The sequence below is a fragment of the Motacilla alba genome, chromosome 1 (assembly GCF_015832195.1).
Source record: "Motacilla alba alba isolate MOTALB_02 chromosome 1, Motacilla_alba_V1.0_pri, whole genome shotgun sequence".
Taxonomy (NCBI): domain Eukaryota; kingdom Metazoa; phylum Chordata; class Aves; order Passeriformes; family Motacillidae; genus Motacilla; species Motacilla alba.
This window is the reverse complement of record NC_052016.1, coordinates 29,380,417-29,393,734: the sequence shown is the minus strand read 5'-3', so window position 1 is coordinate 29,393,734 and position 13,318 is coordinate 29,380,417. Positions and strand designations below refer to the sequence as shown.

The 13,318-nt window shown below is 41.4% G+C and overlaps 1 protein-coding gene across 3 annotated transcripts; it reads right to left on the bottom strand.

The window, feature by feature from the left end:
- Positions 1 to 1,053: 1,053 nt before the first annotated feature.
- Positions 1,054 to 12,697, bottom strand: TAGLN3 (transgelin 3). Of its 3 annotated transcripts, none has more exons than XM_038142577.1 (6): positions 12,673 to 12,697; positions 11,407 to 11,522; positions 10,805 to 10,986; positions 9,775 to 9,949; positions 5,155 to 5,257; positions 1,054 to 1,624 (listed from the first exon to the last, which is right to left on the bottom strand). In XM_038142577.1, the coding sequence occupies exons 3-6, from the start codon at positions 10,982 to 10,984 to the stop codon at positions 1,483 to 1,485; spliced, it is 600 nt and encodes a 199-aa protein (XP_037998505.1). In that variant the 5' UTR covers positions 10,985 to 10,986; positions 11,407 to 11,522; positions 12,673 to 12,697; the 3' UTR covers positions 1,054 to 1,482. The 3 variants fall into 3 exon arrangements, with proteins under 3 accessions (XP_037998505.1, XP_037998498.1, XP_037998516.1); XM_038142570.1 differs by lacking the exon at positions 12,673 to 12,697 and adding an exon at positions 11,680 to 11,730; XM_038142588.1 differs by lacking the exon at positions 12,673 to 12,697 and having other exon boundaries at positions 10,805 to 11,034; positions 11,407 to 11,800.
- Between the last annotated feature and the right edge of the window lie 621 nt (positions 12,698 to 13,318).

Genomic DNA, 13,318 nt, shown 5'->3' with positions numbered 1-13,318 from the left:
GCTAGATGACTGTGTCAGCCACTTCTTCTATTGACACTCCAGCAAACTGTCTCCAAATGAGCCACTAGCCACATTTACAGCCCTTCATAAATGAGCATAACAGATTATTTGAATTTGAACTGTGGGGGTTTTCAGGTCAAGGAGCATTCTAGTACTTTTGTTCTATTTCTTGCTTTGCATTTGAAACACAACTTGTTTTGTGCTTTGCTTGGTATAGTAGCAATAATCACAAGATGAAGCCTGTTCTCACCTCTGTCGGACAGACTGTTCATTCACAGTGGAGAATTCCCAAAGTTTGGAGACTCACCTGCTGGTGGGTGTACCAAGTCTGGCTAGGTGCTGTGCTTTGGACTGGGGACTAAAGAAGTTGATAATTCACCAGTAGTGGCTACTGCTAAACTGCCTGCACAGTGCCAAGATTTTTTTCTCATTCTCATTCTGTCCCCCCAACTGTGAGTGGGCAAGAAGCTGGGAGATGCCTAGCTGGAACAGCTGACCCCACCTGGCCAAAGGCTATCCCATACATATTTTGTCATGCTCAGCAGCAAAAGCTCAGGGAAGAGGAAGAAGAGAATTACTGAGGTGAAAAGTAACCATCCTGCATACTGAGGCCATGCTTTCCAGGAAGCGGATAAATGTCTACCTGCCAATGGGAAATAGTGAATTAATCCTTACTTTGCTTTGTTTTCATACAGTTTTTTGCTTTCCCTGTAAAACCGATTTTAGCTTGCTCCACAAATTTGTGGGCTGCAGATGACTCAGCATACTAGGTCAAGAAAAATCTGAGCTAAATTGGCTAGGACTACATGAATCAGACTCAGTGGATAATAAATCTTCTCTTCTTTTTAGGAAAATACTTTGGGTGTGCCTTTAGACAAACACTAAATTGAACATGTAACACAGACTGTAAGCACTATAGCAGGGAGTCAGTCAGAGAGTGCTCTGGGTTAGAGATAAGAGAGATTGACCATTGAAAATATTTAACTCATCTGCACTGTACCCTGTGGTTGTTGGTTTCAGCTTTTACCTCCTTTAAATAATGAGTCTTTGAGGTATCTTTATTTTGTCTTTATTCTTCAGTCAAACAATATCATCACTGGTTGAAGAACGAGGTTACTGGTTGAAATACAAGTGCAGTGTGAGACAAATATGGAAGATAACACTTTGCAAATAAATTAATACAGAATAATTGTCTTTGCATAGTTCAGAAGTGAAAAGTAGGAGGCAGCAGTGCACACGTGCTGTGAACTGACACACACCACCACAAAAACCCAAGTTCCTAGGCAAACTCTTGCAGCTGCAAAGAACACAAACCAAACCAAAAATACCCCAAACCTTAGAGAGCACTAAATATTAAAAACCAGGCAGAAAAGAAACTAATAAGCATTTTTTCTTTCTTTTTTTTTTTTTTTTTTTTTTTTTTTTTTTCCCTTAACAGACCATGCTGCAGAAAGAGTGTTTTCTCCACAGACAGAGATGCTTTTAGATAATCTGCCTTGGCATCCCATAGCCTGTCATACCCGACTGTGATGCTCCTTTGTTGCTGCCCATCTGAAGGCCTATTACATTCTGTCCCTGCCGAAGCTGCTCTTCTGAAAATCCTCGTCGATTCTGCTGTGCTTTCCTGTCCAGATACACACAAAAAAAGCAACATACATACATATCATCATTCTGTGTAGGATCATGAATTCACACAGGGATTGTGATAATGAAAATCAATCTGAAATTGGCTCATATCCCTTGTAATGCATTAAGTCGTTTGCCCCATCCCATGTGCTGGACAATACTGGCAGGGCTAATTGCTTTCCTGCAGATAGAAGTAATGCTCTAGTCAAACCCACAATACTTTGGACTTTTACTGTCCCCGTTATTGCAGAACCCCAAGGGACTTCCCCAGAAGCTGTGACAGGTAAACTATTTATGCAGCATTGTATATAAAACACAAAATAGGGTTAAATAGTGTTGAGCACTATAGCTGTTAACAGCTGTAGTCCATGGGATCTGATCCATGAGACACTTACCTGTGTTGTACTACAAGTAGATACCCATCTAGAGCAACAGTAAAAACTGGTGTGATTTAACACAGTCGAGTAAATAAAAGCCGAGTGTACCCAGAGCAGCAGTGGGTCAGAGAAGAGACTTGATCATTTCTGTAGAGGGGATATTGGTTGTTGGCAGGACAGAATGTTTGCCTTGTTGCCATTTCCACATCTCTCACCTCCTAAGCGATAGGCTTTGCCTTTTGCACCTGTGTCTTAACTGTATGACAGTTCCTTATCTTCTGTCAAAACATACTGACCACTTTTGTTCTGTGTCCCTGGTCTCAAAAGCCCTTTGGATCAATGAACCTTTGTTGGAGCATAAAAGAAGCCTTTTTCTCCCTGAAAATAGCACTGAAGGCCAAAGTGGCAGCTAAGAAGGAGAAAAGTGTGCACTCTGCTGCCTCGCAAGAAACTGTTCATCTTGGATTCATCTTTCATTTCTACTAGGTGGGGAAAACAAGCAATTTACAATGGAGAAGGCTCAGTCTGTTGTTATCAAATGAGCCATATGAATCGGCAGAGTCCCAGACTGAGGGATGCTTTTCATCAACCAGACCCTACTCCCACATGGGTAGAATCTATTTCCCTGTTGTGTCGGTTTGTCCTGTGATTAGGTTACAAATTACGCAGCAATATGGCATCGAGTTACAGTTCCCCTTTTCTTCCCCACTCCTCCACTAGATGAGAATACTAGGTTAGGTACCTGCTGTGATTGAAAACCATCAACATGATCTTCTCTGTGAGGGTCAGATCCTGCACTGTGCTGACAACCCTGGCTCAAGTCTGAAAAAGCACTTAAACCCTCTGCTAGGCTCAGGGTGTTCAGGAAATTGCAGGAGACAAACTCACATCCACGTGAAAGCCCAGCAAAGTAGAAGGGGGAGAAAGATCCACAGGACACCAGGACTGACCAGCCATTTTCCAGAATGAGTCCTCAAGTGGTGAAGTATAGACTAGTAAGAGGGCTTATAGAGGCCCACCGCAGGCTCTCACAGCTCTTGCCAGAAAACTCACTGTTTTGGGGTAGGCACACAGAACTGCGGTGCCTCAGAAAGCACGGCTTTCTCTCCCTCTCACTGCTGCTTAATTTCTTTTCCAGAATACTTACACAGGCAGCAAACTACTGCCAGGATCTCCATGAGAGAATGTTTTTAGAACAACTCCTATTACCTAATTGAGTCTCAGGTTCACTGTGTCTGCCTCTATTTTAATTTAAAAAATGAGGAAAGTATTCCACAGTTCTTTTTTCTTTCCTCCTAGAATTTTTTGCTATGTTGATGAGTACTTCCACAGAAAGTCAAAAAGTAATTAAACAGGGAAAAAATGAGAACCGCAAAGAAGAAATAGAAGGAGAGACTAAAGGATAGCCTGGATAGGCTAATAAAAGTTGATTACATATATAGCTTGGATCATATAGTGTTATTTTTACCATCACAAGCCCCACATTTAGTATATGATGGTCTTATAGATAACATGTACGAGATTTGTTTTTAGATGAGTGAAAATGGCCTTAACTGAGACTAAGAAAAGAGACAAAGGCAAGTCTACTCACCTGCCATGTCTCACGCTATGTCAAGTTCTGTTTGGCCTGTCTGGCATCACTGTCACCTCAAACTGAGCACACTAGGTCTGTCAAATTTTTGTGCCAATGTTACACTAGTGCTTGTGTTTGCCAAGCCACAGAATAACAAACAGCTATGGATCCATGAATCTTGCTATGCAAGGACAGGGACATCAGTCTGATGGCGATGGGACTGTGAGACACTGGCAATAGAAAGTTAAATGGCTTACCTCAAGTGTGGTATTATCCTAATCACTGTAGACCCCTGCATGGATTCTCTTACGCCATTTGCTACTGGTCTCTCAATTCAACTTAAGGGACTTAAGAATCACCCTAAAAGCCCTGAATTATGAGTAACACTGGGTGGCAGTGAGGGGGTTTGTTCTGCCTGAAGGGATAGGGAAGCTACTCCAGAAACAGCTCCTGACTGGCAACATGCTTTCCTTAAGGCAGCAACTGTAACATGGTATTTCACAAGGGACTGCAATGGATATGGGTTGGCTATCCAAGCAGTACGCGCTGGAAAGACAGCTTAGAAGAGAACGGAGGTGATCACATCTTCATCCATGCCAACAAAAACTGTTCCCACCCACAATGAGAAGTCCAGATGAAAATTAACTTTTCCATGTGGGACTTTGTTTTAGTTACATAAAGAAATAAGCCTGTCTGGGTCATAGTGATTTCATGTCTGGTTTATATTAAAGAATGTAACTGGATTTGAAATAAATTTTAAACTTAATTATATTCCATAAATATAAATCTATTTGTGCAGTATTTTAAGTTAATGCAACCTGATTTAATAGAAACAATGCATAGGAGTTTGCATTTATTCCCCTAAAATTCAAATCTCAGATTCAGTTTAACCAGCTCAGTGTTTAAGTCAAACAAAGTGAAGTTTGCTTTATTTTTGCTGAGCCTCACCTAGACATCAGAAAATTCAAGCAAAGAAAAGACAAGCAGTCAGAACTCTTTTTGCTAACCTGCCTTTGACATTTCTGTGTGAGAGATACTCTTGGATGCAGAAACTTATGTCAATATTATGCCTGTGGGGCAGAAGAGTAACTGCAGGAGGATTTCCTTTTCTTCCTATCCCTGCTTTACAGCCTCCCTAGCCAAAATAAATGGAACTTCAGAACAAATAAACAGCTTTGCCAAGACAGAGAATTCTTCACAGATAAGCAGTGCTCCCCAAGAATAAAGAAGCCTACAAAATTAAATAATTTTTGGTTTGATGAAAAAAGTAAAGAGACTTCATGCCTTCTCTTTGCTAAGTGAAGGGGTTGATACTTGGGGGTTCACAGACATCCTTGACAGCCTAGTTTTCCTTAGTCTTTCTGTCTGTTATCTGATGTGAGAGAGCAAACCTGATGACAAATGTACACTTTTCCTGCTTCCCTTCTCTAGCCTCCAGAGAGAAAAACCTCCCTATTACACGGAAACTTGGGAAATACTCTTCCCTTCCTTTCCCAGTAAATTTCCTTAAAGACTAAAGGCAGATATTACCAGCTTCCCAGGGAAGACAGTCCTGAGCAGCTGAGCTCTGGACTTTACCTGTGGAACCAGGACGGATCTCCTTTGTAGCAGCCATCATCCTTGGTGACCGCCAAACTGCCCAAAGCCATTAAGGTTCTCTGCACTGCTGCCATGTCCTTCCCTAGAAAGCCAGACAGTGAAATTAATGTAGGAAATCCTTGCTCAACAAATAGCTTGGCACACTGAAAACCAGTTTTATCCGATGTATTAACTAACTCCCCCAGGTCCCTGAAGATGTGCATTAATAGAATTATAAATGCTATTTTACCATTGCTGAAATGAAAGTACTGACATACAAGAGCTTATTAAAGTCAACAAAGGGATGGAGTTAAAGCAAAACTTAATTTTCAGGCATTTCTAGGTTTCCAGGCCTTTGATTATTTTAATGCCTTCCTCCATACCATTTTAAATCTATAGAATCACTTTGACAAAATTTTCTCCTAAGGAAAGATTATTTTGGTATGCAAATAATGGTAATATAGTCAGTAAAATGTAGCTGAAGGAGAATAGTGTGTTAAATAACAGTGTTGTGTCTCAATTTATTCAGAGTCAGTTTAATCCCTGTGCTAACAGAGCTCACAGCAGTTCTGGGAGCTCCTGTGCAGATAAATTCTATCAGTCCTCCCCAAATTAACCATCAAAACACCTTCCTAAACCTTCCTACTTACTATGATGCTATTCAGTTTCATACCTTTAACTTCTCCCATTTGGTCCACTATTTTCCCATGGTCTCCCTATGCTATCTTACTTCATTCCTCAGTTCAGAAAGTCAGGGCTTGTCTCAGCTTTAGCCAAATAAAAGTTAAACAACTCATTACCCAATTCAGACATGCTACCTTTGGAATACTTTCTAGAGAAAATAAGTTGCAGCAGGTATTTCCAATTGTGTGAGGTAGTAGGTTATTGGAAATCTACCTTTTGCTTCTCCCTTATGAAATCCTTCCATAAGCATTTCTATTACTCCTCTCGCCTCTTTCATTCCAGTTCTTCCTCTTTCCTAAAGTAATGTATCTAGTTAACAGATCTGATTCTGGCTCTTCACACGTGAAAACAAGCAATTCAGAAAAAAGGAGACACCAGAGACACAACAATAACAGAATTCAGAAATTCCTCCAGTGGACCAATATTAATGGGCACCACTGTAGATGAGCTGGAGTGTAGAGGGAAAGGAGCAGTGCACACTCTGTGTTTCTGTAGTGCATCACCCTGATTACAGGCAGATGCAGTCCAGGGCTCTGTAACAGAGTGGCTGAAGTGAGGACAGCACACTAAAGCTGAAAACATCTATCAGCTTCCAGCTGTGGCTGTCATACAGACTACTAAAGTTTATAAAAATCCTATCTGCAGGGGACTATTTGCTCATAAAATAAATTGTCAGCCCCCCAGAACTGATGCATTTTACTGTATTTAAAGCAAACTGCATCAGAGGGGTCCTTGCTGGAGAAGGCAGCCGCAGAGCTGACATTCCCCATGCACATGTCCGCAGGCGCACCCAGAGAAGCATTAGGCAGGAACCCCGAGAGCTCCCACAGCAGCAGATGTACCATATGCTGTAACAGATGCCACATACAACGTCCTTGGAATGCCTCCAGTATAGCAGGAGAGCAGTGACTGCCTGGGATGAAAAGAGATGGCGGAGAAGGATTTAAAAGTGAATCAGCTGAATAATGATGGCAAGCGAAGGAAAAAAGCAAAAGGAACAAAAGACAGGCAGTGAAATATGATGATCAGCCTTGCAGAGCCATCTGGCAGCACCTTCACGCACTGTGCTCAGCTCTGCCTTATTTGTTACATTTGACAAGTGGGAGATGCCGCAGGGGGAAAACTGAGTGAGTGGGAGCTGAATGACATGTGACAAAACAAAGCCACAGCTCTGTTCTCCAGAGACTCCTTGCTACATATGAGGAGTGGTGTGGGTGAGGGAAGACCTGAATCCAAGTGGTCTTGTGTCACTTGCCCTCCTCCAGCAAAGGATACAAAGGGCTTGATGGTCAGCATAAAAAAAAAAAAAGCAGGGAAAAAATTTAAATGTTCAGTGCAGTCACCTGACAGAAGGGATCATGCACCTTCCCTGAAGGTGGGTTTGACTCTGGTATTGCAGCAAATTGTAGTCAGTGCCTTCCGTCAGCTCCAATACTTGTTTATTGACAGTCATGTGGGCCGCCCACCTGGTCCACAGCTTCAGCCTCTCTTCAGGGACCCACTCCTGCATCTCCGTGTCCTCTGCAGTGTGCTTTAAATAGCACAGCCTTGTAGAGGAACTTGGCACTGTTTTTAAAACAAGGAGGAAGGGGTCTCTGCTCACTTCTTGTTCCAAGCTTTTCTCTTTAGGCGAAACCTATCTGGAAGGACTTCCTCTCCAGGTCCAGAAAGGAGAAGGTTCAAACACAAAGATGGAGAACTGCTCTGCAGAGTACTCCTGAAATGCTTTTTTGTAAATGTTGAAAAAATACACAGTGGTTCACCTGCCTCTTGCCTGCTTGGAAATATATCAAGGAGGGATCTGTAAAAGGCAGTGAACATGTCTTGAGTGTGGATCAGGGAAAGCTGCTCAGCATAGTACGTTTACGTTAAGAAGGGGCCAAAAAAGAGGTGGTATTTCCCCAAGATCAAGAAGCCAAAGAGATGAAGAAAAGTGTAACAGATGGACTGAGAGAGTTTGAAACAGCCAACAGCAGCTCATAGCCTAAAATATTTTCATTAATCATTGCTAAGAATTTCAAAGCAAAAGCTCATGGAAAACAATTAGTGCCAGGGGAAAGCTGTTTCTCAGTCACACTTTTCTTTCCCTATAAACATACATTGACATTTCTCTTTCTAAAGAGATTACGGTGTGAAGTGTAGGAGTGCTGCCATTATGAAACAGTGAAATAGAGATTGTCCTTTCTGCCCAGCTAAGGCATCCTTGTTCAGACAATTCAGCCCTGAAGCAGCACAGATGCCAGCGATCAGAGTTACAGTGAGACACAAGGAGCTCTTACTGCTGGAGAGACATATTATGTCCTTCCAGCACTGAAATGAGGAGCAGGAAGGATGAAAAAGGAGTAGGAAAGTGAGGAGTCACAGATTAGCTTTGGGAAGTCTTAAAGTAGCAGTGAAGAAAAGCCTTGCATGTCTTCTTCCTAGGTTGCAAGTTGTGTTTTGACTTCCTGTCCTCTAGAAGTTACTATCTTTTCACCTTATGTCTGTTGAGAAAAGGTGATGAGTGAAAGGAAATTAGGGGACAGCCACAAGCAGTAAGAGCATTGTGTCTTCAAAGCAAGTCCTTTTCCTCATAAGGATCAATGAACCATATTTTCATATGCATGGTGGGAAGCCATTATGAGTTGCAAAAGACAGTAAGAACAATATCTGAAATGAGCGATTATCATCCGTTACAAGTTAGATGGAGCTTCTCTCTCAACAGTCTGCTAGGCTGAGGGTGGAGAGATGCTATTTCAGGGAAGCGAAAATCCCTTCATTTAAGACATGTAAAGATAGATTGCATAAAACACTAAAGACTGAACTTGAATAAACAATCCTACCTTTGTGCCCAAGGTACGGATTTGTCAAGCAAATCTGGCACTCTGAGATATTTACAGATCCTAGTAACACCATCTGTCAGTATCTCCTTTCCCTCTAACCCATTCATGAAGAGCTCCCTAGTCTTTCATTTCTCCACCTGTCCTTCAGAGGAGTGATCTCTTCCACATATATTCTGACTGCCTGTGAAAACACACCCCACTTTTTTCTCTTGATGCATACTCCAACACAAACTATGCTGGCCAGCTTTCTCAGTGGATTGTTTTCCTATTTCCACTGTTTGATTCTCATGGAAGATTTTTGACCCTTTCATATGTGCCTTTCACTGCTTGGCAGCTGTCTTTGCTCTGAGCACTTAGCCAAAGCATTGCATCACCTTGTCCGGGGAGATGCAGGATATACAGCGTGTTTTGTTAGAGCACCAGGATGGGATGTACCACCATAGAAGTGGGCAAAACCAGCCCCATGAATGCACAAATGACTCAGCTCTTCAGCAACTAGAACAAGCAGTTTCCATTTCGAGCCTAGGATGGAGACAGACTTCACCTGCCTTACTGTAAAACCACAGGAGCACCCTGAGGTTTTTTGCCATTGCCATAGTGACCTCTCCTAAAAGACTGTCTCCTTAGAGAGAGAAGGTCAGCTAACATGGCATTGAGCAGTTTTGTTTCTCAGTAGTCATAAATGAACCCTCATGAGCTTCACAGAGGCACATATGCTCCTGGGAATGCATTTCTTAGCTCCAATGTAAGCTTTGCTTACAATTTGAAGACTGCATTAAAATTTTGTCATCAGAAAATCAGGGGTTTCCATGTTCTTATTAGGAGCTATTTACTTTGAAATAATTAGCAGAGAGAACAGTTGTTTTATTAGGCCTGTGAATTTCTATCAGAATGATGGGGTTTTGGATAACACATGACCTTGGAAAGGTTCTGTTATACCCTCAGTGTAATATAAATCCCTAGAGGAAATAATGCAGCACTGGAAGAACATGGTAATGAGGTAAGGCAAAGAGAAACAAAAGATAATTACATTAGAGAATATGCCAAGACAAAATGCACATCAAAGCAAAGTAAAATGAAGACTGTAAACTGACTTTCAGTTTATTATTTTTACCTTCCCATAAATCCACTGTCTGGAAAATATCTGTTGTCCTCACTCCATAGATTTCAGCAGCTTTTAAGAACTGAGATATTTGTTCCATCTGCTTGAAAGCCATTTTTGATTCAGAGATCTTTGCAATAGGCTCATTTCCCTTTGGATGCAAACTGTTTATTAACTTGCATAACAGCTAAGAGATAAAGACAGAAACAAAATTAGAAAGCAGGCACCAAACTAGAAGGCAATTTGTGCTCATGAAATGATGCAAAATGCTTTTGACCTGGCCGGTTTCTGTTAGGGACATTATTTCTTTAGTTAAAAACAAAAGAGTGAACTTATAATAATCTAAGTACATTTGAAAAGCATTAAAGCTTTCATTAGGTGAGGCAAAAGCATAACCATATAAATCCTAATCTGCTAAAAAACAACAAAGCAATCACTGGTAGAGGTTATATAACAACTGACAGAGAAGAAGCCTAATGCCCAAGCCAAAAAATAAGCAATGTCAATTGAAATGTTGTTAAAGTCACTTTGGCAGAGATTCAATTATTAGCATAGTCTTACAGCCTCTGCAAACAGCAGCATCTGCCTGCTGTTCAATAAACCAATGGAATACAATGTTTTAGCTACAGAATTATTCCCAAGAAGATAGTTATGACACACAATCCTCTCCTTCAAATTTGCTGTATCTCTTTGCCTTTCCTTGTCAACACTGATTATTTCTTTAAGATAAAAGTATATATCTTGTTTTAAAAAAAGATCTCATTTAACTGCATGAGAGAAAAAGCTGAAGGAATGAGTCATGCTTATATATAAAACATGCATGACTCATAAGAATCATAAATATTGTACTGATCTCAGTGCACTAGTAGGATAATTTATCTTCTGAGATTAAGATTCTTGGTCAAAAGGAAATAAATCAGATACTAAGACATATATTTCTGCACTGACCATAAGCTCTGATCAATTTATCTAAATGAAGACAGAAAACAGGAGCACTGTGCACATAAAAACAGGAAAGTGGGCAATTGGACAAAACACTCACTGTTCCATCCATCAACCAGGTCTGAAAATGTTGCCTTCCAGGAGGAGGGTGCTCTATCTGTTCTCCACACTGTACAATAATCCAGTTCACCAGTCTAGACTCTAATTCTGCGTCATACTTCTGTTCAATCTTTTCCTGAACTTCTCGGCTTAAGCCATAGCTTGGTCCTCTGTTAGCCATCTCTGGAAACAAGGGAGAACTTACTCAGTGGGCAGAGTCCCAGTCCACACCTTTGAAGTATGCACAGGAAAATTAAAGGATAAAAGAGTGAGCAGCCTGCCCTAAATGTTAAGACAGTTGAACAGATGTTCATCAACACTGCAAGTCACTGTATGGCACTGGATAATAGCTCCACAGAACAGGGGAGGGATCAACGAGGGAATATCCTTTTCCAAAAGCACAAATCAGCTACATCTTTTTTAAAAGGAAGGAAAAAATCAGCAGTCCCCCCTGCCCAACCACAAAAACAGAAAAAAAATCAAGATTTAAAACACAGTAGGTTTTAAAGAGAAATTTCTGCTATGTTTACAGAGAATACAACAGGGTTGTCAGATCAACATTACAGCTGCCTGCAAATCCAAAAGCACTTTAAAATTGCCTACCTAATACTTGCTAATAAGAAGAAGGTTGTGCATGGGAGCTCAAGCAATCCGATTAAAGATGCAGTCAGAGTCTTCCTCAGCAAAGATGCAAGGATGGATATCCAGAGATCAGCACACTGAAAAGCGAAGATGAATTTAAGAGACAAAGGCTGCCACAATGCCCTGCTGCTGCTGCAGCATTGTGGTTTGAAGAACAGTGTATTGATTTGATTTCCCTCACATATGAGGAGGGTCAGAGCAGGGGCGTTGCTAAGAGCCATTAAAGAGACCTGCCTCCTCAGTCACAGCCCAGGGACCCTGTTTATCTTGCCCATCTGTGGTCTGTTTTCATGCATCTTTCCTCAGCCTTGCGCTGCTCACCCCACCGGCTCAGATTCACTCCACCTAGTCTGCATCAACCCAAATTGCATCAAGCATCCCGGTAACCAATAGGCAGAAACACAAATAGAGGCACTCTGTTAAATGCATGTGACTGAAATTACCACACATCTAGTTTATTTTTAGTCATAAGCCAAAAACAAACCTTTTTTCTCCCTGTTCTGCACCTCAATAACAGGCTGAGAGTATGACAAATAATTTTTCCTCTTCCCTGTTCTAATGCTGATAAAAAGTTTAAACAAGGAGACATTAGGATGAAAAGAGAAGGAAGAGAAGGCAGCTAGCAGAATATTATTATCGCCCTCTCATCAGTATATATTAGGCTATCAAATAGTGGAACGGTGTCCTGAAACACAAGTCAAACCACTGAAACCAAGGGGAAACCACTGAAAAGCAGAAAACCTGCTATAAAGCACAAGGATTTTACTTTCTGCTGCTATGAGTCAGCTAACTTCCAGCGATAGAAAGGGAGCTATGCCCATGTACAGTCATTTAAATTTTGATTATACCACTCATACAATGTGGAAGGGGAGAGAAGAGTTAAGATGAGACTTTTCTTGTGGTCTGATTTAATCCTATATTAAATAAGTCACTTTGCTTCTTTCTGAGCTATGCAAGACTGTCAAATACCTTTCATTCATGCTGCATTAGCCACCCTAGTAGGAACTAATTTCCTTTTAGCAAATGATCAATGTTCAGCTCGATATGCAAGGAGGTTGATAAACCCAAGATGGACACATAATCAGTTTAGCAAACAAAAGTCCTGCTGCTGTATTCAGAAAGGAAAAAAAAAGGGAGAAAAGCAATACAGCTCTATGTATATCTGTTTCATAATGGGCTCTTCATCCATTTCTTTCTCATTTTAAGATTCTGAATTCTCAGACTTACACTGCTTCTGATGCTGCTGGACTTGAACAGACTCAAGAGATGAAAAATTCAATAGATGACCTAATCCATTGTTGTCCTCCACAGGCATTTCATTTAGTGCTTTTTCTTCTCTGCACTGGTAGTTCTAAACCCCTATAAAGCACTTGATTACATAACTCAGAGCATGCTACGTGACAAGGCCACCACTTGAGCACTTTCTGTCTCAGTGAGCATGGGACTGAAGGCACAGCGGATGTGCAGGAACCAAGGCTGCAAGCCCAGCCTGGAGATCAGAGAAGGAACAGGCTGCAGCTGTAACAGGAAGAGGTAGTATATGAATTTGACATTCTTTCCCTTCAAACAGCTGTTGAGGGCTGGGCTTCACACATTTTGGCCAGTGGCACAACCAATTAGCTTTATTTTGCACTTTCAGATCTTTTTGTGTTCTTCTGTTTAGAAGGGAGCTACCTAGAGTGCCTGGCTGCTTCTGGTCATCTGGGGGCTCAGTGCTCCTTGGCAACAAGATTTCGTGAAAGTCACCTACCTTTGCATCAACCTCTGTTTCCTAACTTGGGGGCAGGGATGAGTAATATAACTCTCCAAAGCTGCAGAGCAGAGGTTTCCCCCTTCACAGACGCTGGCTGTGCAATCTGTTCTCGAGGCACCA